The sequence below is a fragment of the Apteryx mantelli genome, chromosome 25 (genome assembly GCF_036417845.1).
Source record: "Apteryx mantelli isolate bAptMan1 chromosome 25, bAptMan1.hap1, whole genome shotgun sequence".
NCBI classification, from domain to species: Eukaryota; Metazoa; Chordata; class Aves; order Apterygiformes; family Apterygidae; genus Apteryx; species Apteryx mantelli.
The window spans coordinates 6,498,662-6,522,446 of NC_090002.1; the positions used below are offsets into that span (position 1 = coordinate 6,498,662).

Below are 23,785 nucleotides of genomic sequence, written 5' to 3' on the forward strand. Positions count from 1 at the left end.
GTGACGTTTAACCCTATCCGCCCGTCCTCCCCTCTCCAGGGCGGATGGTTTCTCCGTGTTCCCTAACCCAGGGAGGCAGCTCAGCCTCACAGCCGATTTTGGGCCCCCTCCATTCCCCTCAGTGCGAATGGTTCGCTCCATCCTCCCCCCCGCCCGGGGCGGAGATGGTTTATCCCCTCCTGCCCCGCATATGGTCTCTCCCGCCTTTTGCAGCTCCGCCCCAACTCCTGCTCGCCCCGCCTCTACCCGCGCGTCACGTCCCCCTCCCGCTCGCGATTGGCTGAGCCGCAGCGCCTTGAGCGAAGCGGCCAATGGCGGCGCTTCCCCCGCCCGGATCCAAGATGGCGCCGCCGGGGGCTGCAGGAGGGCGGCGGTGAGGCGGCCTGCGGGGGGCCGCCGCGTTCCTCCGCGCTCCGCCGCTCCCGCCGCGGGGCCGGCCGGCCGGTGGGCTCGCTCGCTCGCTGGCCGGCCGGGGCCCGCCCCTCCGCCATGGCGGCCGAGAGCGGCCGGCAGTTCTGGAAGCGGAGCGCCAAACTGCCGGGCAGGTGAGTGCGGGGGCCCGGGCCGGGCCGCCCCCTCCGGCTGGGGCGGCGGGTGGCAGCGGCCCCCTCCCCGCAGGCCCGGGGGGGGCCGTGTCCTCCCGGCTGGGGGGCCGGGGCGGCCCCGGGGCCGTGAGGAGGGGCAGGGGGTGCCAGGGGCCGTGTCCCTCCCCCCGGGCTGTGGGGCGGGTGGCTTCGTCGTGGGGGGGGGGGCAGCGTAGCCCCCTGCAATGGGGGGGGGCCGGGGCAGCCCCCTCGGCTGTGGGGCGGGGGGGATTAGTTGGGGGCCCTGGAAAAGCCCCCTGCGCCGAGAAGGGCATGAAAGGGGCAACCCCCTGGTTATGGGGCAGGGGAGTCTGTTGGGGGCCTGGGGGACCCCCTGCAATGGGAGGGGGTGTCAGGACATTCCCCTCCCCGCTATGGGGCAGGAGAAGTTGGGCTGAGGGACCTGAAGCAGCTCCTTGCACTGGGAATGCCCCTGACAGCCCCTTGGCTATGGGGCAGGGGAGCCTATTGGGGCACCCCCCTGCAATGGGAGGGGGTGCTGGGGGCAGCCCTGCTGGCTATGGGGGGATTTGGACTGGGGGAGGCCCCCTGCTAGAAAGGGGGTGTTGGGATTGTTTCTTCATCTGTGGGGTAAGGGAGTCTGGGGGGGGCTATAGGGACCCCAGCCTGCACCCCTGCCCCATGGAGAGCGTTGCAGAGGGTGTCAGGGCCTTGCAAGGCTCCTCCGGTAGCTGGGCCGCCCCCAGGGCAGCCCCGGAGCCAGGGCTGAAACGCGCTCCTCTCCACAGATGTTGAAGAAGCCTCCTCCCTTCCCGAAGCCCTTAGAGGTGTCTCCTTGGGCGGTAGCTCCCCTGTCCCAAACAGGTGCCCCCCTCCTTATCCTCTGCTCCGTGGGGTGTCACTCCTGGTCCACCTCTACTTGATACCCTGCTATTTTTGAGGGTCCCTCGGTTGTTTGGGCCTGTGGGGCATCTCTGTGTGCACCTCCCCTGCTTCATTTCCTCTGGGTGTGGTGTCCTGTTTTCTGTTGAGGCATCTGTGTTCACCTGGGGGTGGGAGAGGGAAACGAGTAAAATGTCTTGTTCAAGCAGAGTTTGGGAGGAAGGGGCTGGTGGCAATGAGGGAGATGCTTCCTACGTGGCCTTGAGAGCAAGGTTGCCATGTGGAGCCAGCCTCCAGGGAGGCTGAGGAGAGGGCACCCACCTCTCTGAGGAGGCTTTCACATGTTACATTTCAGTCTGGTGGCACTCAGGCTTTCTACTATATTCACGCTCCCGTTTGCCTTGTCTGAGCCCTGCTGTCCCCTCCTGATGTGCAGCATGAAATGCTTAGTTGGCTGTAAATCCTGCTAGGCCAGTTAGTTCTCTTTCCAGTGTGCTTTCACTCTTAGTCTTTGTCGCTGCTCTAGCTCTCGCAGGTTGGTGGGACAGTCCAGATCCGTGGCAAGCAAAGGGCAAGCAGTAAGCGTAACACGTTCTTCTTTTCTTCATGGGGGGAGAAAACGCTGTGCCATCTGTGGGTCTTCTCCCTGTTGCCAACCTCCCTTCTCTGGAGGTCCCACCTGTGCTTCTAGCTAGTGGTCTCTACAGCAGCATATCTCTTCCATAGCTGATGACTTCAGGCTTCAGCTTGGAAAGCTCAGACTAGGTGAACCGGTTTGGGAGGCAGTCAGTCGTGCCTAGACAGTGAGCTCCAACGTCAAATGTTTGGCAAAGTTCTTCCCCGCTCCTAACAGGCTAATTTGCGATTATCCTGACCTCTGGTGTCAGGCAGGCTGGTTGCCACCTTTAAACATCCTGTGTACCCGTCCTTCCCGGGGGCAGTTACTAACAGGGATCTCGAAGACTGCATTCCTAATGGACAACGCGACTGCACGGGGTGGAGGTGGGACGTGCTGTGTCCATGGTCACTAGAGGCGACGCTCCTTTTCCAAATTTTGGTCTGAACTTTGAGGGATCTTTCCATACAGATTCTTGGCTGTTTCCATTCTTTGCCCTGACAAGCTGGCAGAGGAGGACTTTGTGAAGATTCGGAGACCGCACTAGGTTCCTTTTCTGTGATATTTTGTGAATTTGGTTGCTTAGTTTTATTAGCTTTTACTTAGTGCGTTTTCTCTGTAGATTTAGTGTTGTGGCACTAATAGCAAATGCTGTTTCATGTTGCCAGTATCATCTTATGTTCTTACCAAGGGAATTCTCACTTCAGTAAATTTTGGGGAGTGCTTTGTCAGGTTGGCTTAGCATGTTATCCTGTGTGATGCATTCTGCTTATTCCCTGCTTTTTAGCGAGATGGGCAGCAAGACACCAGGGAGTTTTATTTAATTGCTGTTTTAAAAGGGGAGATGCAGATTCCGCTGGGAATAAAATATGTTCTGTCTCTGAAATGGCACCGAGGTTTCATGGATATGCTTTCTGCTGTAGTGTCAACAACCCAAACACTGTTATGAGCAGTGTAAAGCAGATACCGCAGCAGAGATCGGGAGCCTGTTGTCCTGGGCGCTGAAGGTACAGCTAATGAGAAATGCCTCGTCCCAAAGAGCATAAGCTAAAATAGGACAGAAGAGAGCAATCGACTGACTTGTCCAGCCAGTTTAGTGGCACAGGCTTAAGAACACAGTTTAGGTCTCAACTCCTGACCCAGTGGGGGGTTTGCTGAAATGTAGTGTCTGCGCTGAGCTTTCCATCTGCGCGACAGTCGGATGCAAACAGCTAGAGACAAAGTTCAGCTTGGGGACAGTCAATTCATCTAGCAGATTTGAGCTGCATTGGGGGGGGGAGAAACAGATAAGAATGAATAAATAAATGTTTACAGAGCATCACTTGGTGGCATCGCTCCCCCGCCTCGGTTTTCTCAGTTGTAGAAGCAGGGATGTGCTAATTCACCTTTGTGTGGAGCTTTAGGATCTGCTGAGAGTCGGTTACAGGGACATGAGCTGAAGGAGCGGGATCAGGCATCAAGGGTACCACAGACGCTACAGCGCAAACTTGCCATCTGGCAGTTGTGCGTGTGTTTGCATATTTTAAAGTCACCTGTTGCATGTCTCTGAGCGTCTGCGCTCGTTCCCACCCGGCTTCTATCCTCTGCGCGGAGGGTAGGGGAGAGAATCGTTCAGCAAAATCAAAGATGGGGGAAAAAAAAGCACGGAGAGAACCTGCTTCGTGCAGCAGTTGGAGCTCAGCGACGCCGGATGCTGGGGTTCAGCCCTGCCTCTCTGTAGGCTGCCGGAGAGGTGACTGTCACCTTCAGCTGGCTGTGTGGAAGCACAAGCTGGTGGGCTGGGCTGCTAGAGCAGCTCGGGATGCTGCGTTTGTGGGAGGTTAGGCTCAAATTCTTTAAAAAGAGCCGCTCAGGAGGTGGGACCCTCTGCTATTGTATCAGCCGTTGGTGGATAGCGAAGGCATCGGCCGATTGCTTCAGAGCACCAGGAAGGGGTTTCTTCATCCAGAGCGGCTGCCACATCCCCTCCTCTGTCTCCAACACGTGTCACTCGTTTGGCTTGTGAACTTGAGGCCAGCAGACCAAAAGGTAGCTGCTGTTCCTTTGCGTGCGCTTGGGAGCGTTTGCCTGTCTGGCGCATGTGGGTTTTCCCCGGTGATGTTGATCCCTGTGCAGGGAAGAGCCGTGTTGTGACGGCTGTCACAGGATGGTGCGAGCTGGGTGCTGGGTTTTCGGGAGGCTCCGCTGGCTCCTCTTCCGAACGGAGCTGCTGTAAGTCATTTGGAAGCAGCACTGATCTGGAGGGGTTGGGTTTTTTTCTTTTTTTTCTTTTTTTTCTTTTTTTTTTCCTTTTACTCCTGTTAAACTGCTTGTTATGGGCACCCACGGGGGCGCTTCTGTTTAATAGCTGTCCTGACTCCTCTGCTAATTAGTCGGCAAACTCTTTCCTGGCCCGGATCGCTGGTGGGTAAACACAGTGAGCCTTTTGAGCGCTTCCAGCCCCGAAGGGCTGCTGCCGTAGCGGTGAGGCCACCCCTCGCCGGGTTTCGGCACCGGGGTCTTTCTGTGCTACGGTTGTTTCCAGCCTCTGCCCTGCGTTTCTGCGTCCTTCCTCTGCCAGCTGGGCCTGCCGCTGTCGCCTCCCCAGCGTCGCAGCAACCTTTTCTCAATGTGCTTCGCAGCTGCACCAAGCTGCAGCCCCCCTCCTACACTGCCAGGCTCTGCTTGTTTTACTGCCGGGCTCCATCTGCGGCTCCTGGAAACCAGGCCAACTCCCTGGACCCAAGAGGAGCCGTCCCTTGTGTGCCAGCTCTGAATGGGCCCTTGTCTTCGCGGTTGGACACAGGGCTATGCTGTGTACCAGGAGATGGGGAGGACTTGTTTTCTAGAGATGCAAGTGTAGCTTTTAGGGTGGGCAGGTTGTGACTAGTTGCCCAAATGGAGCTAATAACTCAAGATCCCCATTTCATTTCTAAAGCCTGTAGACCTAGTGATGAGCACTCCTCTAATAGCTCCTCTTCAAAGCGACGCTCATCATGGAGCGCCTGGAGCCCTGAAGCTCCCCGTCCCCTGGAGCACTGGTCCCCCTCCTCAGGGAGGGACGCCGGGGTGCTGAGACGTAGTGACTCACTTCAGGCCACGTCGGAAGGAGCTGATAAAGCTGGTGTTTGGACCGGAGTTGAACTGTGTACCGTACCGGATCCTGCCTCGCTGTAGCATTGGCTGTGAGCCTGAGAGCCAGCATGGGGTTCAAACTCTCAAATGCCTCGCTGAGGAGTCCCAGTACTGCTGCCTGGAGTCCTTCCCTGTCCCTGAGGGCTCAGAAGTGTAAATCCCCAAACCTGGGAAGCCCTTTGATGGGAAAGAGAATGGACTTCAGTTTATAAGTCTGGAGGAAACTGAGGCACGTGGTTACTCAGAGTGAATCGGCAGTGCAGCAAAGACCAGAGCTCTGCTCCTTGCTCAAGCAGGCTGGAGAGAGCCAAGTGGTTCAAAAAGGGTCTTTTCTGCTGCAAAGAACTGCAAATTCACTTCAGCTGAATGTGGCACTTCTGATCTTTGAGGTCAGAAGCTTATTGAAGTTGCTTTTGGCTGGCATTTGACTCCTGACAGCAAGCAAGAAGTATGACCCCAGCCTAGGCTGAGGAGACTGTTCATGGGTCCTCTGTGGCTTTTGCCACTTTTCTTTTATTTTCTTCTCCTCCCTGCAGCATTCAGCCTGTCTATGGAGCACAGCATCCCCCACTGGATCCCCGGCTCACCAAAAAGTAAGTTTTATTTATCTCCTGGAGACACAGACTACTTTGGAGTTTTTGGGCTCAGTCCTGCAGTACCTGGGGGTCTCCAGCATGCCCTGGTGTTGTGGTATTCCACATTTTCCTGATCAGACTGGCCCATGTAGCTGGGAATGTAGAAATGACCCAGCAGCTACATTTGCGTTTCCGGAGCAAACTCCTGAGGGGGTTTCTGAAGTTGCTGCCTAAGTGCTGTAGGTTACGTCGTGGCAGTGCCCACTGGAGTGTGCACCTACTTGCAGCGTCCAGGCCAGCGTGTACCCTCTGCCATCTGCAGCTTAAGCTCCAGCTCTGGCGTGGCTGAGCTTCGGGCACGTGTTCCCATCTGCCTCCGGGAGAGAAGGGCAGCAATGGGGTGCTGTGCTGTCTCGAGCTCTGTGAAAGCTTGCCGGGGTAGCTTATCTGCCGGCGCCCTTTATGGCCAGAAATCTATATCATGTCGGACACATCAAAGGAGATGGGAGCATTCTTGAGCAGTGGTGTCTGAGCCCTTCGCTCCCCATCAGAGGGAAGAATTAAGGGAAGGGGGGAGGTAAAGCCGCCTGGCAGCACGGTGGATCGGCAGCCCTGCGGCTGTGGGGCTGCAGAATCGCAGCGCCCTTCCTCGCAGGAAAAGGCAGAGCTGATCTCCTGAACTGCCTCCTTATCCCTGTCTCGTGCTGTGTAGCGGTGAAGGTTCCCCCTTTTCTGCCACGCTTCAGCTGGTGGACTTTGACTCCTGCAGCTTAAGGGTAAATGCGAAGGCTCCTCCTGTGCCTGAGAACAGAAACAGGCCGGTGCCTGTGCGCTGGGAGCGATTACAGCTGCATCAGGAGCGTCTGCGAGCGCCGATCGGCTCTCTCCAGGCTCTGACATGCCTCTCCCCAGGTTGCAAGGGGTTTTTGTGTTAATCTTCCTGTTTTCTGTAGGGTGGGTGGAGGTGGAGCTGGAGAAGTTGTATGTCTCTCTCATTTGCCCTTTTGGGCTCATAAGCCTGGCACCTCGCCAGCTGTTTGCTGGCACTATGGCCTTCCATGCCCTGAGATCATACGGGCTCAGGCTCTGCCTCCTGGCAGCAAGCAGCCCGGAGAGACTTAACACATTCCTTGTGTTTGGGAGGAGGGGCAGGGCAATTGGGTAAGGAAGAGGCTAGCGGATTGGAACAAGTGCGTAGGGAGGGGAAGAAAACGGACTTGGCTAACACCAGGGCTCTGATACTGTTTCTCTCTGGCTCCCAGTTTCATCAAGGACCGCTCCAAGGCCAACGCGTTGCCTATGAAAAGCAAGAAAGCCTCCAGCTTTCATGAGTTTGCCCGCAACACCAGTGATGCCTGGGACATCGGTGATGATGAAGATGAGGAATTCTCTTCTTCCTCTGCCCAAACTCTGAACTCTAAAGTGGCCAAGGCCACAGCAGCCCAGGTGCTGGAGAACCACAGTAAGCTGCGGGCAAAACCCGAGCGGGCCCAGTCTGCTCTCAGTGACATGCCCACCAACTGCAAGGTCATCAAGTCCAGCAGCGAGGCCCAGCTCTCCAGGACGTCTGGTAAGAGCCATTTTCAGGCACAGTCTAGTGCTCTTCTAATTGACTGTTGAGCCCAACCTCCTGCTGCTACCCACATATTATGGGTAAGAGGCCACAGCACAGCCCATGTGCCTGACAGAGCCTCTTGCCTCCTTCTACTGTCCTGCACTCCAAGGAGCCCTGTTAGAAGACCTGAAGCTAATGCTTCAGTCTCCTCTACTGCTGGATATCCTACATACGGACGTGTCTGCCCTGTAGGGTCCCTGTTTTGGGCACTAGGAGATTTTGGAGATCTGTTAAGTTCTTGTTTGGGCTTGCTCACCCTCTGCTTGTTCTGTGGCCCAGTGTGCTGCTGGAATAACCTAGCAAGTCCCTGCTGCCAGCAGGTGGCATTGGTGGCTCATCACCTCCTCTCTGCACTGGCAATTAGCTTGATTATTATTTAGATCAGAGACAAGCAGGGCAGATCTGAAGGTCAGTTCCTCTGGGATTCCCGCACGCTCCTTGTGCCTCTGTCTCATGTTGTCCTGCCACATTCCTTCCATTACCTGATGGCGGAAGTCTGATCTGTTGGTAGCCAGGTGCCTAGAGGCAGGAGGAAGGAATGAGTATTGGAAGAAGAGGGAGGCGAATTGGGGGAGAAGTGATGGAAGAGCAACAATAGACTCCTGTGAACCAGTTTGAAGTGCTGATCTGTTAGTGGGCCAGTGATGCTCTGTGGGCTGAGGCTAGGGAAGAGACAGGTGAAACTTGCAGTGGCAGATCTCTGATGGTGGCTAGTGGGGCAAGGTGGGGCTGGAGAGGTGCTGTCTCCTTCACTGTGTTGTCTGCTCCTTGCAGAGGATGCCTGTGTGCGGACCCCCCTTCCGAAGCAACAGTCCCTCCCCCTTCGGCCTGTCATTCCACTCGTCGCCCGGATCTCTGACCAAAATGCTTCGGGTGCTCCCCCCATGACAGTGAGGGAGAAAACACGCCTGGAGAAGTTTCGGCAGCTTCTTTCCAGCCACAACACGGACCTGGGTGAGTCCTGCAAGTGGGAAGGGGAAGGCAGAGGGGGCATGTTGCCTCAGTGAAATGTGGTTCAGGTTGCAGTCGCATCTGCTCCAAGGTGGAAAAAGTTACTACCTATAGCTGCTCCAAGTGGGATCATTCCAGGTGATAACCTCTTCCACCAGCAGTGCCGTTTGGGGGCTGCCTGTCTGTTTCCAGTCTTTCCCCATCACACAGATGATGGTTGTGATCGCTGGGATTCGTTGGGCTCTGCTTGAGGACTGAATGCTGCTGAGAGGGGACTGGTGGGTCAGAGCCCCTGCAGCCAGCAGTTCTGTGCCCAGGCTGAGTAGAAAGCGTCTCTACTCCCCTTGCCCTAGACCCACATCCCCAGTCATTGCTAATGTGGAGCCTTCCTGGAGGCTCAATGTCTCCAGAGCCTGCAGGAGCAGACTGGGCTTTCCTCTCCTTCTAGGTGTAGTGGTGCCTGGACGTGCCTAGGATCTAATCCATTGCCACCACTGTCCGTTTGCAGATGAGCTGAGGAAATGCAGCTGGCCTGGTGTGCCCAGAGAGGTCCGGCCCGTGACGTGGCGTCTCCTGTCAGTGAGTACTTAGAGCTGTGACCCCAGGAGCATGGGTGGGGGGAATTTGACAGCCTGTGCAGACCCAGGGACACACACTCCTAGACCTTCGTGTGTCCCATAACCAGGTTTGTTCATGTCATGTCTGTGCCCAGCCTACAAATGAGCTGTAGTTTGAAATCAGGGAATGTAATAGCTATGTCGTCTTTGAGCCCAAAGCCCAGACTGGTGCTGGGAATGTGGTTAGCTCTGCTTGGGAAACAAGCTGCTGAATCCCATGAAGTTAGGTTGCCCCAAGATCAGAAAAGATGTCGGGACTGGTAAAGCCAAAACCCATGAGAACTTTCTGCAGTTCCCAAGTCTCTGTATCTGACAGGACTTCTGGGTGTACAGCTGCTTGGCAGGATTTCAGGGGATGGTCAGTGGCCAGGAGAAGTGGGGCAAGAGGGTCTGCCCTGACATCTGTTTTCCTGCTGCAGGGTTATCTCCCTGCAAACATGGAGCGGCGAAAGCTGACTTTGCAGCGCAAGCGAGAGGAATACTTTGGTTTCATCCAGCAGTATTATGATTCCCGGAATGAGGAACACCATCAGGATACCTACCGGCAGGTACAAGCCCTCTGCCTGTTGCCTGGCTTTCTGCATTGGTGTATTCCTTGCCTCTCTCTTGTTGCTGCTTGCCCCTGCAGCTGGGGTCATACTAGCTATTGAGTCTTCTCCTTGGGGGCAGGCACCATGCCTCTGTCCATCTCCTTCAGAGCACTGGATTAAGCCTTCCCTAAATTGCTACCAAACTAGATTTCAGACCCCAACTCTCTCCCAGCCCAGCTCTGAGCAAAGGAGACTGGAGATGTAACTGCAGATGCTTTTTTTTCTCAATGTGGCTGCTACCTGTAGCCCTGGCCGTGCTCACTAGCAAGAGCAACTCTCCCTTGGGGACACTGGGAGGATGGATTCCCTTCCATTGGCCTGTGTGAGTTATTGTGCCCCTGAAAAGCAAGGCTGATGTGTGTAACCTGCGCTCTCTTCCAGATCCACATTGACATTCCAAGGACCAACCCACTCATTCCCCTTTTCCAGCAGCCGCTTGTCCAAGAGGTAAGGAGGGGATGAGGCTTCTCGCTGCGTTGCGGTGAGTCGGGCTGATTGTGTGTGGAGTTAGACCAGCACTACCGTTGGACTGAGTTAGCTTTGCAGGTTAGCTTTGTACTTCCCAGGCTGACAACTCCTGACGCCTTCTACAACTGATCAGCAAATACCTGCTTAAACTGTCTGGTCTTGTCCCATGTTTCCAAAAGATGTCAGTCCTGGAGCTCATGGACTATGAGATCAGTTCTGTGCGACATGACTGTCTCTGGCAAAGCATAGCCAAGGATTAGTAAGAGACCTGAAGTTCCTGTTTGGAACGAGCACAGGACACCAGTTGTGCTTGGCTATGAAACCTCTGCTGGGTGAAGCAGTATGTGAGAATCTTGGGCAGTGATGGGTTTGAGAGGTGGCCAGGAGGTGCAGGCGTGTGTTGTCTTTGGAAACAAGCTCAGCATGTATATGTAGGATGTCAGAGCATGTTGTGTCCTGGGGCCTGGGCTGGGTCTGGCTGGAAATAGCACATAGTTTGGTTGTCTGGAGGGGCTGCTCTATTGGGAATTATCCTGACCTGTGATGTGGAGCTGGGAATACTGTGCTGATAGCTGATAGTTGATGGCTAAAGAGCACAGATAACAGCCTGAGCTGTTCATGTGACATTCAGCAAGGTGTGTAGCTCTGGTAAGAGGCAGCTCTGCCCTGTGGATGAAAGGGTCTTAAGTCGCCTGGATCTTGGAAAGCTGACCTCTACTTTTCTTCAAGCTGAAGCTTTGGTGAGGAGACTGGGGGCTGCCTTATTCTGGGAAGTGTGGGCTGGCCTGTGGGGGTGGGATCTGTGGATCGTACAAGAGAATACCCTCCAACTTGTATGCTTCTTATCTAACAAGTATTGCTGTAGAGGGGCCTGCCAGTGCATGACCTCCGCTCCCTGAGCTTAGCAGTAGTGCTTTTCTGCCTTTCCTTTGCGCACGGCTAACACAGGTACCTGCTTTCCTTCCTTCTTCCCCTAGATCTTTGAAAGAATCCTGTTTATCTGGGCCATTCGACACCCAGCCAGCGGCTATGTACAGGGAATCAATGACCTGGTCACTCCATTCTTTGTTGTGTTCCTCTCGGAATATGTTGGTAAGTGACACTGGCTGCTTGAAGGCACGGTGCTGCCTCTCGACCACAGTGTTTGCAACGTGAAGTGCTGGCATCAGAAAAGCTTGCCTTGCTGGAGGGGAGTCTGTCTCTAGGCTCCTGTGCCATGCTAAAGATGCATCTTGACCTCTTTCTGTGTCTTTGCTGCCTGGTTGAATTGACTTTAGCTTCATAGCCTTGCTGAGCTCCACAGAAGTTGAAGTGCTAAGGGTGGATTTTCATTTGAATGTCCTTAATGTAGTTGTAGCTTTGAAGAAAATAATCTTTTAGGCACTGAGGGAGTTGAAGCAAAGCCCTGAACTACAGAGTTGGGAGGGGGTTGAAATCTTGCTCTCAAAGCTTGAATTTGGAGCTAGTTCTTGCTCTACAAGGAATGAGTGAACTATAAAGAGACCCTGTTGAGAATTTAAAATAAACTACTTAAATATTCCTGCCCTATGCTGCTAGTACAGGTGTGTCTGTCAAGCTGAGAGCTTTCAGAAAGCAAATTTACTTCTCCCTGCTGCTTTTGGCTTTGTTATTAGCCAGTCACTTTTACTCAGAGATCAAGTCGTTTTTGCCCATAGAATTTTTATTCTTTCTCCAGCTCTAGCTGTGTTTTGCAGTTTACATTAACACTGGGAGGCCATAATCCCTATTCCTAAAGGCTCTTATTTTTCACCTTAAGAGAAGGAAAAAGGAGTTTATAAGACCTTACTAGTGGCAGAGAAATTCTGCTTGACAGAAGTATTTTTAGAGTCTCATCCAAAGCTTCTTGAAGTCATTGGATGCCATCCACTGTCTAGCTAAGGCTTTGTAAACGCATACTGATCTGTCTTTTGAGGATGCTGCGAAGAGAAAAGCCACTCCAGTTTCCCCTGTGGCAGCCAAAAGTGGTCGGTATTGATCCCTAAGAAGTGTCGGTGCTGCTTATAGTCTGAAGGAGAAAGCACAAAATGAGGCTTTGCTTCCAAAGCAAAGTGGTAGGGGTTTTTTTTCCTCCTCACCTTGAGTGAATTTTCTTTCCTGAGAGATAAAGAAAAAAACTGTGTGGTAAGGAACTGAGCAGGCTCCTCCTGGGTGGCCCCTCCTGGGCCTTACTGCTTGAGAGACATTAATGGCACTGAGCCTCGGTGGAGGCTGGCTGCTCAAGATTGATCTGCTGGGTTAGAAAGCGCTGTGCGCAGTGAGCTGTCTATGCAAGAAAAGAGCTGGTCTGGAGTGTCGGAGCTGCCTGCAGGTATCGCTCTGACTTCTTGCGGTCACTTGCCATGTTGGGTGTCGGTGCTCAACTCCGTCTGCTCGTGACTGTGGAGCTCATGCTGTGTCAGACCTGTCTCGCCAGGGCTGTGCTTCTCGCAGTCTTCCAGGCCTGTTTTCTCCTCTGACTGAAACGTTCTCGCCAAATGTGGCCTTCTTGTTTCCAGCTGCCTCTGCAAGTTGCATTGGAGGAAAAACTCAAGTGCATGAGACGCATCGAGTTGAATTTAGCTTAGCAACATGTGCGTCCCCTTCTGTCTCCAGAGCCAGGGATTCGAAGCCAGCCTTTAAGTCAGAAGCACCGTGTTCCTCTCTCTCAGTGGTTAACTGCCCCTTGATCTGACTGTGAGGCAGGCTAAGTATAAGGGTGAGATAGATAATTCTGTTGAATGTATGTGGGAAAGAAGTGGCACCGCTCAGTGCCCCATAAACCCTGTTGCAGTAGGATTTAAGTTAATCCACTTGCTGGTTTGGAGCACTGGCTCTTCTGTACAACTGCCTTTGGCAGGCTCCCAAACAGCTGGTGCTGCGCACTGGCGGGGCTGCTCCGGAGGCTCTCCGTGTTGGATCGCTAATTCTCAGCATCCCTGGATTGGCCAAGTCTTTACAACATTCAAGTTTTTGCAGCAGGTGAGCCGAAAGGGGCCTTGCGCAGTTTAATCCTTGGGCAGCGTGTGCCAAGGGAGAGCTCCCCTTTCCGTGGGGAGTCTCTCATTCAAAGGGAAGTTCTGCTCATGCTCTTCAGGCCCTTTGTCCCCGGAAAGGGGAACAATCTTTATGGCACAGACGACAACTGCCCACAGAGCCCCTGAGGGCCTCGGACACCTATGGGTCATCTCGGGGCATTTCCACATTCAAAGGTGTGTTGGAGTATGTGTGCAGCTAGCCTGGCAAAGTTTGCCTTCCCTTTCCTGGGAAGCTGCCTCTGGGAATCGGCACCAGCACTTGCCCTAGCCCTGCTTAGGTTCCTGTCCCCTACCAGAAGGAGGGGTGCCCAGGACCATGGGTGGTTTTTGGCCTGACCTTCTAGGAGGTGTGGACCTGTATCTCAGGCCCTACTGCAGGAGACGGAGTCCTTTTCGGAGCTCCATCCTCAAACCTCTTGGCTTTCCCGCCCCTACTCTTTGAGAGTAGGAATTTTGTTGACTGCGGGACGCAAAGCCTCAGGCTAGAAGAGACCAACTCTGCTGCCAGCTGGCTCCTCTGCTGAGCTGCCCACCACCTTTCCCTGGAGGTTTGCATTAGAGCTTTTGAAGGGCTGCCTCCTGCGGTAGCAGGATCTGGGGCTGGCTGACTTAACAAGACCAGCACGGCTCTCCGGGGAGCGTATGTGATTCAGCCGGAGCTGGCAGGCAGAGGTGGGAGTTCACAAGCTGTTGACTTCGGTTAGCTGTTCAACACAAGGCCAGGCTCGCACTGCCTCCTCTTACTGTCCGACTTATTGGCTTCTTGCATAGCAGTCTCTCCTCCAATAACAGTCTGGCCCCTGCGTCCAAGTTGACTGGGCTTTTTAACCCATCCCATGCTTGGGCAAGTATTGAATTCCCAGACAACAAACAGGCTTTTTTACAGATCAATTAAAACCTCTCCTTCGTGCTCATCAGCTGATTAATGTCTCTGGTTGATTGATGTCTCCGCTGTATATCAAGTGCTAGAGCAAGGCTTAAAACAAATAGCATCGCTCGGAGGGCTTGACTGGCTTCCCACCAAGGGCCAGAACGTGTCCAGGGCTCTAGGAAAGGTGGATGCTCTTGAGTAGAGGCTGGTCTGTAGCTTATCAGACACATTCAGCGGCCAATTTGGCAGCTTCCTTGCATTGAAGTTCATGTGAGTAATGAAGCAATGGTCGACAGTAACCTAGCAAACTCCTGGGGCCTTGTGCGCAGAGGGATTAAACCCAGCTTACTCAGGGGAGTAGTTAGAGCAGTTTGGCTGGATTTAGGAGCAGGGCCATACTGTTGTGTCTGTGGGATGTGGTGGTTTTTCTTCCTCCCTGCAGAAGGTGTGGGGAGGAAGCATGTATGCCACTCAGGGTCCTGAAGAAGGTGAACAGAGCAGGGAGTGTAAAATATTCATGGCAAGATATTTCTTGTAGCTGTGCTCTGATGTTCAGGGAACTGGATGACCCCGTATTAACTTGCATCTCCCCAGCCTTGGTGTGTTTCTGAAAGGGCCCTGCTGATGTTGCTTCCTTCTTTCTCTGCAGTGCCTTGAGTCCGGTGAGTGCCTTTGAGCTTTAGAAAATACCAATTAAGTTAAAACAGTGAGAAGCAACTCTTTCTGAGAGCTTCCAGTCCCTGTGGCTGGACTCTGCTCCCTTCTCCAGTGCCCTTCAGGACCTATTGCTTTTCCTGTTCTTGCACCCAGTCTGGATGCAAAACTTTCCATTGACTTTGCAGGTGCTGGTCAGGAGGAGGCTGGCTAGATCCTGCAAGTGCCCTTCCCTAGGGTCTCTGGGCTCCTGTGCTGGGCGGCTGTTAAGAGTGGCATAACTCACCAAACACCAGCTCTCCCCTTCCTGCTCTGATGCTCTCTGCTTGCAAGAGCTCATGAAGACATGTCAAACCAGAGCTCACAAATTCTGTGCCCCCCATACCTGTACCTGTTCACTTCCCCCAGTTGTGAATGGGCTGGAAAACAATTTCCCCCTCCCTGTCCCCATCCAGACTGCTGCGAGCCCTTGGCAGATGGGCTGGATTTACCTGCTATGTTTCCCCTTTTACCCCAGCGTGGCAAGCTGGTCCACCTTCTCCTGAGATGTTCTACCTGCCTCCTGCACGGACACGGCTGCTCGGCAGCAAGCAGGGTGCTCTGGGCCCCTGCCACTGTCAGATCCTCAGCCGGAGCCATTCCTGCTCCCGGCTGATCTCTGGCTTCTGCCACAGATGACTGAGCACTGCTGGCTTTCAGCTGGTGCTGTCTTGAGGAGGAGCTCAAGCTCCTGCTGAGGCTGCGGGAGCGGCTGAGCCTGCTGTTGTCGCCCTTCGGATGGGACAGGAGAGGCAGAGCCGAGCGATGAGGAGGGAGAAGCAATCTGACATCTGAGGAGCTGGGGCAGGTAGCTCATCTCGGCTCCTGCCAGAGGAAACCGCCCGCCCGTTTCTCTAGGCGATGCTGATAACGGGTTTGCAGAGCTCCCCGTGTCCTTAACTTCCCTGGGCTGGCCCCGGCACCAGCCCGCAGCGCCGTCGGAGGGGGCCTAGCGAGCGCAGGGATGTGAGCTGATCGGTCCTGCTAAAACTGCTCCTCTTGGCTCAAGTCTCATGCTTCCCCTGTACTGAGTCAGTGGATCGCACTCCCGGATCCCCTGGCCTTTTTTTTTTTTTGCCATTAAAAATGGCAGTGACAGAGGAGGGGACTGCACTGCCCTTGAGAAATGAGATTGGCACCCCCAAATGGTACCGGTACTGGCCCCTGCGCCCTGTCCCAGTGCTCTTCGCTCATCTTAATATATGAGGCCCTTTCTGTCCCTGGTTCAAGGCCTGTTTAAAGGATTGTCCTGGCTTGGGACCTGTTTGGTGTCTCAGCAAGTCTGTAGAGGGGAGCGGTGCCTTGGAAAGCTTTGCTCGATCTTGCTCGCTCGTAACTGGCTTTGTTGCTAAATCCTAATGATTAAATGATTTATGATTAAATTAAGACCGTTTCCCTGTAGGCAGGATGAGAGTAATAGCCAGATGTTGCAGGTGGAGCTTGGATGAAGGGAAGGAGAGCCTTGTACCTTGGTGTTACCAGTCACGCTGTGGCTAGCTCAGGTCAGGACGTGATGTCAGGCTTGTTCTCAGCTCCGTTTTTGTCCTAGAGCAGCTGAACCACGAATGTCGATCTGACCCGTCGCTCACAATATGCAGCGCAAACTATGCGCTGCTCTGCAGAGCTGTGGAGCGAGAGTCTTGGTTTAACTGTTCTCCGCTATCTTGTCCTGCCCCTGGGCCCCAGCTGGCACAGAGTATGGGAGAAGAGACATCAACCTCCCCTGCAGAAAGCAGAGATGTGGCAGGCTGGAGCCCTGCCTGGAATTTGAGGCAAGGGTTCAAGTAGGACCACGATCCCCCTTCTCCTGTGTCAGCCCTGAGCCCCGTTGAAATGTCACTCAGGGCAGCTTGACTTTCCCTTCTCCTCTGCCCTCGGGCATCCTGTGACTCTGGTAGCGGTATCACCACTGCCCCAGCCCTGCCACAGCTGGATGTCACCAAGCCTCTGGCTCCCTTTCAGTTCCTGTCAGAGCCATGTGTTGAGTATCTCCCTCCTTTCTGGGGGCCCTTTTATGATGCCGTGAGCAGATGTTTGTGCTGAGCCGTATACTCTGGAGCCCGGGGTTTTTCAAAGCTCCTTGCCATGTGTGTTGGCTTGTGCTGGGGATCTCCTAGCACTGGTTTCCTCTGCTGGGGTGCTGGTGGGGTTGCTGTTCTTGCTCCCGTAGCAATGCAAGCAGCAGGCTGTTCTCTGTCACCTGGGCTTGTCACTGCATCCTCTCCTCCTCTGGGGTCTTTCTGCTAGACTTCCCACCTCTGGAGCTGTAGGGGGAAGTCTTCTGCCTAAGGCTGGTTCCTGTGTGGCTGAGCCTGCCTCCTCCACCAGCCCTGGCTGGATGCACGTGGCTTTGTCCTGCTCCTTACCTGTCCATCCTCTTCACACCTCTCTTTCTCCTGACTGCCTGCTCCTCTTCTTATCTCTGGGCTTCGTGTTGTCCTGTCCCCTTTTAGTCTGTCACCTGCTGTCTTCTAGTATCAACCCAGGCCTCTGCATAGCACCCTTCCCTCTGTAGGGGAAGTTATCTGGCAAAGGCAATGGGTATTAAACAGGCAAACCCCTCTTATTATCTGGAACACTTGAGGGCAGCTGTGGAGAAGCTGGGGAAGTGACTGATGATTTGGGGTGCTGCCCTACAGCTGGAGAACAACTTTGCTGCTCTTTCCGCAGTAGAAGATTGCCAGATTAAAGCAAGCTTAAGCCTGTGCTTGTCCCTAAAGGCTCCGTGCGGCAGTCTGCTCCCGAGCTGAGCGCTGTCCGGGAGGAGGAGCAGAGGTAGGAACAGCGCTGGAGTCGCCCACTCTTGACACTTCACATCCTCCTGCGGGGACGATCCGCTACTGTCGGTTCTCGTAGCGCTGGCAGCCTGCGACAGCCGCCCTGCAGCTCCTCTGAGCTGGGAGGGCGGCTGCTGCTGTCTTTACCTGCCTGCTGCCCTCGTACAGTCTCCGGGCGAAGGTGAGCCTGGCCTGGAGCAGGTGATTGCGCTCCAAACCCGGCCAGCATCAGCACCGTGCTGCTCTCAAAGCCTCTCCTCCCTCCCTGGCGGCTTGCGAGCCCATTTAAAAGTGAGCGCAGCCCTTTGCCCTCTGGAAGCGCCCTTTGGGGACGGAGCTGCCGCCAGGCGCTGCGCACGGAGACCCTAATTAGCCGGGTTTGAAAAATGAGCTCGTACAAATCTCTGCTTCCCCCGCAGCCAGGCTCTTTCACGCGCGGGGCTGCTGCTGTTCACTGCAGCTCGGGGAGGAGGAGAGGCTTTGCGAGGCTGAGCAGTCCCGCTGCTGCACAGCACCACTGTCAGGCAGTCACAGCTCCATGCAGAATTTAACTCTGACTTTTGCTGGCCAGGAAGACATTTTGAGGATTTGGGGGCCCTTGCAACTGTGCCCGAGAGCCCCGCTCTCCCATTGCAGTTTATGAGGCTTTGGCAGTTGTTTCTGATGTGTCCTCGCAGCCGGCGGCCGCTTTTCCAGCACCTGTGTCCTGCTGCCCGGCTCCTTCTCATCCCTCTGAAGCCAGAGTGTGGGGTTGGAGGGGAAGGGGGGAGGCAGTCCTCGAGGGTGGTTAGCCCAGGGGAGTTCCCCTGCTGTGAGTTCAGTCCTTTAATCAGATTGCCGAGTCCTAGGGGAATTAGGTGCCTCATCTGCATCCTGTTCTGCTTCCCGGGGAAGGCAGGCACGGCTGCTTCTCTCCGCTGCGCTCCAGCCCTGGGCTGGCACTGATAAATCCTCTCTTTACTGCATGGGGAGTGGGAGCCCAGCTCCTCGTGCTGCCCAGGACGGAGAGCAGTGTTTGCTTCCATTTGCTGGCTGCAAGGAAGGATTCGTCTCTCCCGGTTCTCCCTGCGGTGCTGGCAGAGACCTGCCCTCGCCCAGGAAGGTTTGAGCTCCAGCAGGGGCGGTCGCATGTGTCGAGGGCTAACCGCAGAGTTAGCAACAGCAGCAGCACTGCTGTAGGATCCTTCTTGCGGTCCCTGGAGGATCGGGGCTGCGTTTGGATCGCTGCCACCGAGTCTTCTGGGCCCCGCAGCCCTCCGCCCGCTGCTAGCCTGGTTCGGAGAAGTAGGTCAGCGCACCGGTGGCGCGGGCTGCGCCAGGCCGGCCGCTCGCTCCGTCGGTGGCTGCGTGCAGGGAGCCTCCTGCCCGGCCTTGGCAGCACGCGCGGCCCTGAGCGGGAGCACGTGCCCCTCTCGCTGACTCCAAGGCCTGTTAGCAGGGCGGTCAGTGTAGAAAGCGAGGAGCTTGGCAGCTTTCTGAGGCTTGCTGAAGCCTGGGAGAAGCTGCTCGAGGCAGCTGCCAGGGAAAGGAAGCTGCAGGTTTTCCACCGAGGGAAAGGCTGGGAGATGCTGACGATGCTGTCTGTATCCCTACCCCACTCCTGGGCTTCACATCTCCTTCTTGAAAGATCTTGAGTTTTGTATCTTTGGGGGCGAGAGGAGGGGCTGTCCTGCCAGCCCCAGCGGTGGAGGGGGATTGCAGATGACTCCTGATAACGTGCAGTGAAGAGACCCTCTATTAGCTGCCTGCCTTCCTCTTACCCACTGCTCCCTGCGCCAGCTCACTTGCCTCCAAGCAGCCACTTCCCCAGGGCTTGCACTGAAGGCTTTGCTAAAGACTCCCAGTGCTCACCTGAGCCATCTGGTGTCTCCCTTCCTCCTGACTCTCTTCCCTGTCCGTTTTGCAGAAGAGGACGTGGAAAACTTTGATGTGACGAACCTGTCGCAGGATGTTTTACGGAGCATCGAAGCCGATAGTTTCTGGTGCATGAGCAAGCTGCTGGATGGGATACAGGTGAGCCTCTGGGGCCGTAGAGATTTACCTTGCGCTCACTGCGGGAGCAGCACAGCCTTCTCCTCTCTGTATCAAGGCGAGAGCTCTGCATCCTGAGCACGGCCAACTAGAGAAGCCCAGCAGACCTGCAGTGCTCCTAGCATTTAGAGCTTAGGGAGTCTATGCCTAGATGTTTGTCATCTTACTCTGTTCCTGGAACAGGTATCTGTCTTAGCGTGAGGGAGATTTCCCGACTTCACGCCAGAGCAGATGATCCTGGCACACAAGAGCCATCTCTTTGGCTTGTAGCAGACTCAACTCTGAGTAGAAGACTCTCTTTGATGATTTCTAGCTGTTGTTACAGCTGGTGCCTCTGACTCATGGCCTCTCCCCACAGGATAACTACACCTTTGCACAGCCAGGAATCCAGAAGAAAGTTAAAGCCCTGGAGGAGCTAGTCAGCCGGATCGATGGTAGGAGACAAAGGGACCTGAGCAGGGCAGGGGCAGAGGACAGCCGCAGGTGGCTGGAGTTCAGGGAGGTGGGAGGCATCAGGGCACGTGCTGGCATGAAGCGGGGCATGTGCAGGAGCACAGCAGCGTGTAGGGGCTTGGTTACAAGGCAGGAGGGAGGGCAGCGGGGCAGGGTGCAGTTAGCCGGAGGGCTCATGAGGGCAGGGTTTGCCTGGCTGGGTAGCACAAGGCGAGGGTCAGAGGCTTGGGAGAATGAATAAGGTCTCAGTCTGAAAGTGCGTGACAGCGGTTGTGTTGGGGGCCGGACGCTGTGCAGGAGCCGGGGCACCGTGATCCCCAGGTGTGTAAGTGAAATGTGCTGTTTCAGAGCAGGTACATAATCACTTTAGGAAGTACGAGGTCGAATACCTGCAGTTTGCCTTTCGCTGGATGAACAATCTTCTGATGAGAGAATTGCCTCTTCGCTGCACCATCCGCCTCTGGGACACCTACCAGGTATGCAGGCCCCCGTGCCTCCCTCCTTGGCTCCGGAGCCAATTCTCCGTACGCTGGGAAGGAGGTCTTTTGGCAGTACTGTGCAGCTGGGGAGGTGGGAGAAGCGAAGTAGCGTGGCCCCTGGAGCGTTTGTAGCCAGCGGGGTGTAAGGGTGTCCCAGCAGAGCGGCCGTGTACCGGGGGAGCCAAACTGCAGCTGAGCTGTGGGAGCTGACGCAGAGTTTGTTGTCCGCAGTCGGAGCCAGAAGGGTTCTCTCATTTCCACCTGTATGTCTGCGCCGCCTTCTTGATCAAGTGGCGGAAGGAGATTCTAGACGAGGAAGACTTCCAAGTAAGTCCCTGGGGCAGAGTCGATTCCCTTAGGGAAGAGGGGAGGGGATTGCCCCGGATGGTAGCCCAGCGTAGATGCAGTCAACGACCATCTCAAAACTGGCTCCGAGATCTTCCAGTCTCGGGATCTCTGCCCACAAGTAACTTCTGAGCCTTGGTGCTCAGCACAGACAGACTCGAGCTTTGGTCACGGCAAGTCCCTTCACACCTGCCTTCTGGTGTCCAGCTGAAACATGGGGTGGCAGCACCCTCTCACCAAGAGGCTCAGGGAAGTCTTGAGGTGCTGTGCTGATTCAGAGCTGGACGCGAGCACGTCTCAGTGCTGTCTTAGCCTTTTGGGCCTGCGAGAGCAGTGAGGGAGAGTTAGTTCATGCTGCTGCCTCTGTTCGTGCCAGCCCTGAGCCTGCTCTGGAGGTGCCCTCTGTCTTCGACTGCCCCAGCTAAGTGCCTTCCCCTCTTCCAGGGCCTTCTAATGTTGTTACAAAATCTACCGACGATACACTGGGGCAACGAAGAGATTGGACTGCTGCTCGCCGAAGCCTACAGACTCAAGTACATGTTTGCAGATGCCCCCAATCATTACCGCCGATAGGTGCCAGGACTTGACTTCCTCCTCTTCCCCTCCACCTTGCGCCCACCCCTCGTCCTGGCCCGATCTAATCACTGTGGCATTTTGTCATCCTAGTCCTCGGACACTCCAGCCGGGAGCTGCTCCTCACTGTACAAAGCTCACATCGACTGTTGTCTTAACTCTTACGTGTGCCTGTCTGCCACTCCATGCGCCTGGATGTGCCACTCCAACGACCGTCAGTATTTCAGGCCGTGCCAGTGGCCTGAGCCAGAGAGGCGTGAAAGGGGCTGGGGGGACACAGAGCAGCTTTACAGAGAAACTGAGCCAAGGACGAAACCCTCCTGTCCTCTGCCTCCCCCTGCCCTGGCCTCGTCCAGGTGTGACTGCCTTGGCTTTGCCGCCCCACGTTACCCCACCGCCACACACGTGCTCACGGATACACGCAGGTGTGCGCTGTCCCATCTGGTCCATTTGTTCTTCAGACACCAAATTTGATCCAACTCCCCCTTGAAAATGCCTTATCAGAGACCTGCCTGCCCGGGAACCTTCCCTCAAGGGCAGCAGGGCAAGAAGTTTCTCTCGGGCCGAGCTTTGCTCCGAGTGTCTGAAGACCCCAAGCACTTTGCGGGTCAATGAGAGCCGCTCACGCCTGCCCTCTCTCCATCTCCCCCCTCTTCTGCCTCCCCCGTGTAGGTGGCGGGCCATGCGTTTGGCACGGTGGGGGGACCAAGCTATCCACATGGGGGTTGAATGCCACACGTCAACGTGATGAGACTCCTCCTGTGACCAATGTGCTGTCAGCACAGCCCCTGCCGGCGTGGGCCGAGGCGCGGGGCTGGCGGGGGGGGGGCAGCGGCTCCCGACCCCCCCGGCTAGGCACCTGTTCCTCCGAGACGTTCTGTGTATATTGTGTTCTTGTGTATATGGGTCAAAGATGTACAATATACGTCTTCTGTTTGTAGCAGATATGATTTTATATTTATAATGTGCATCCCTTGTTCTCCCCCTCCTTTCCCCGCCTGTGAAGGCTGCCTGGGTACGGTGTAGTAGGGCTTCGGACCCCGCCGGAGGTGAGGGGATCGGAGCCACGGCCATTTCTTCTCTCACCTATTTTCAGAGTGTTGGACTTGTCAGCAAGACGTGCGTTAGACATCTGTGTTCCAAGGCCTCCCCTACAAAGAGGGTTTGGGAATTTGAAGGGTTGGGAGAGCCGGGTTGAGGAAGCACAGGGTATCCGGGCACCTCGGCACCTGGACGTGCCTGCTTTTAAATCGAACTAGCTGTGAATGTTTTAAGGAGCTGTTTGCTTGCTGCGGGTGGGCGCGGTGGTCTCGGCTGTCTCGGCAGGCCCTGGAGGCTCCCACTTCCTCCACTTTTTGTTGCTGTTCCCCTTGGGAAGAGGCGAGGGGCTGGGGCTGAGCGCGCACAAGGCAGAGCCCCGTTGCCAAGAAAACTCCAAGCAGTGTCTCGAGAAATCGCTTTTCTAAGCCAGAGTTGTTCTTTCTCAGGCATTTGGACTTTTACTTTATTTTTGTGTGTGCCTTTTGTTGTTTTCTCTGAGAGAAACGGACCTGGTGGTCGTTAGCTTAACATGACTAATTAAAAAAAACAAAAAAACCCCACCCAAACTCCAAACCAACAACCGAACCGTGTGGTCTGGATACTCTTTGTGGCGGGGTTGCGGGCGATGAATCCTCGTTTGGCCTCCGGCGAGGCTTTGGGCAAGTGGTCCCTTGGTTTTCCCATCCGTCCAAGGAGAAGGACGTTCTCCTCTTGGCGACACGTGTTGCCATCGGCCGGGGAAAGCATTTATTTATTAAGAGAGAGGAACAGCCCCCAGGGCCTGGCTGCAGCTCTACCAGCCAGCGCGACCCGCGCGGGGTGACGAGCGGCTCTACAAGCTCTTCTCCGAGCCCAGCTGCGTTGTAGCCGTTTCTTTTGGGTGCCAAACGGCTGCTGCTTTTTGGGCGGCGCAGCCCAAGAAGGCCAAGGCTGGCACCCGGGACCTCGGTGTCGGCAGAGCATGATGGTGGGACGAGCGTGGCCCGAGGCAGGTTGCGATGCCCGGAGCGAGGACCCCTCGTCATCATCCTGCTGCTAATGGTGGTGATTTCTTTTGGCCTTCCCTGCTACGACCTGGGTTTGACTCTGGTTTCTCAAAGGCTTGAGAGGCCCCGTGTCTCATCCAGGGCCCTGCCAGCCGCTGCAGGGCTTGTACCACGCGTCGGTCCGAGGCCTTGTAGAAGGAGAAACCCTTTGACAGGTCATTTCAGCAGCTTCCACTTGGCTGCGTGAGCCGTTTCCGGCTGTGCAGAGCGCGTGGTTGTCCTCCTCAGCAAGTACATCAACCTCACGAGCCCTCGAGGACCTTAAAGGATCAGCAGCCAAAGGAGCGTGGGGCTGGGCAAGTCCTCAGCGCCTCTCCTGGATGATGCCCAAGCCGGGAACCTCAGCTCGGCAGCCCCTCCGACTTCACTGCTGATCGCGGGCAGGAGGACAAGTCTCCTTCCACCTCCCTGCCGACCATGCTGCTCCCAACAAAGTTTTGACCCACTCCAAATCTCTTCCCACCCCTG

At 55.4% G+C, this 23,785-nt stretch overlaps 1 protein-coding gene across 3 annotated transcripts; it reads left to right on the forward strand.

Moving 5' to 3' along the window:
* Positions 1–399: 399 nt before the first annotated feature.
* Positions 400–22,856, forward strand: TBC1D22B (TBC1 domain family member 22B). Of its 3 annotated transcripts, XM_067310628.1 has the most exons (13): positions 400–545; positions 5,694–5,750; positions 6,995–7,302; positions 8,122–8,301; positions 8,807–8,877; positions 9,335–9,463; positions 9,887–9,952; positions 10,951–11,065; positions 19,256–19,362; positions 19,739–19,814; positions 20,182–20,309; positions 20,544–20,639; positions 21,102–22,856. In XM_067310628.1, the coding sequence occupies exons 1-13, from the start codon at positions 490–492 to the stop codon at positions 21,228–21,230; spliced, it is 1,518 nt and encodes a 505-aa protein (XP_067166729.1). In that variant the 5' UTR covers positions 400–489; the 3' UTR covers positions 21,231–22,856. The 3 variants fall into 3 exon arrangements, with proteins under 3 accessions (XP_067166729.1, XP_067166730.1, XP_067166731.1); XM_067310629.1 differs by lacking the exon at positions 20,544–20,639; XM_067310630.1 differs by lacking the exons at positions 400–545; positions 5,694–5,750 and adding an exon at positions 6,470–6,644.
* Positions 22,857–23,785: the final 929 nt, after the last annotated feature.

Coding starts and splice junctions, on each gene's coding strand:
- TBC1D22B (XM_067310628.1), top strand. CDS start 490: ATGGCGGCCGAGAGCGGCCGGCAGTTCTGGAAGCGGAGCGCCAAACTG. Junction 5,751..6,994: donor GATCCCCGGCTCACCAAAAA/GTAAGTTTTATT, acceptor TCTGGCTCCCAG/TTTCATCAAGGACCGCTCCA. Junction 20,310..20,543: donor GCCTCTGGGACACCTACCAG/GTATGCAGGCCC, acceptor TGTTGTCCGCAG/TCGGAGCCAGAAGGGTTCTC.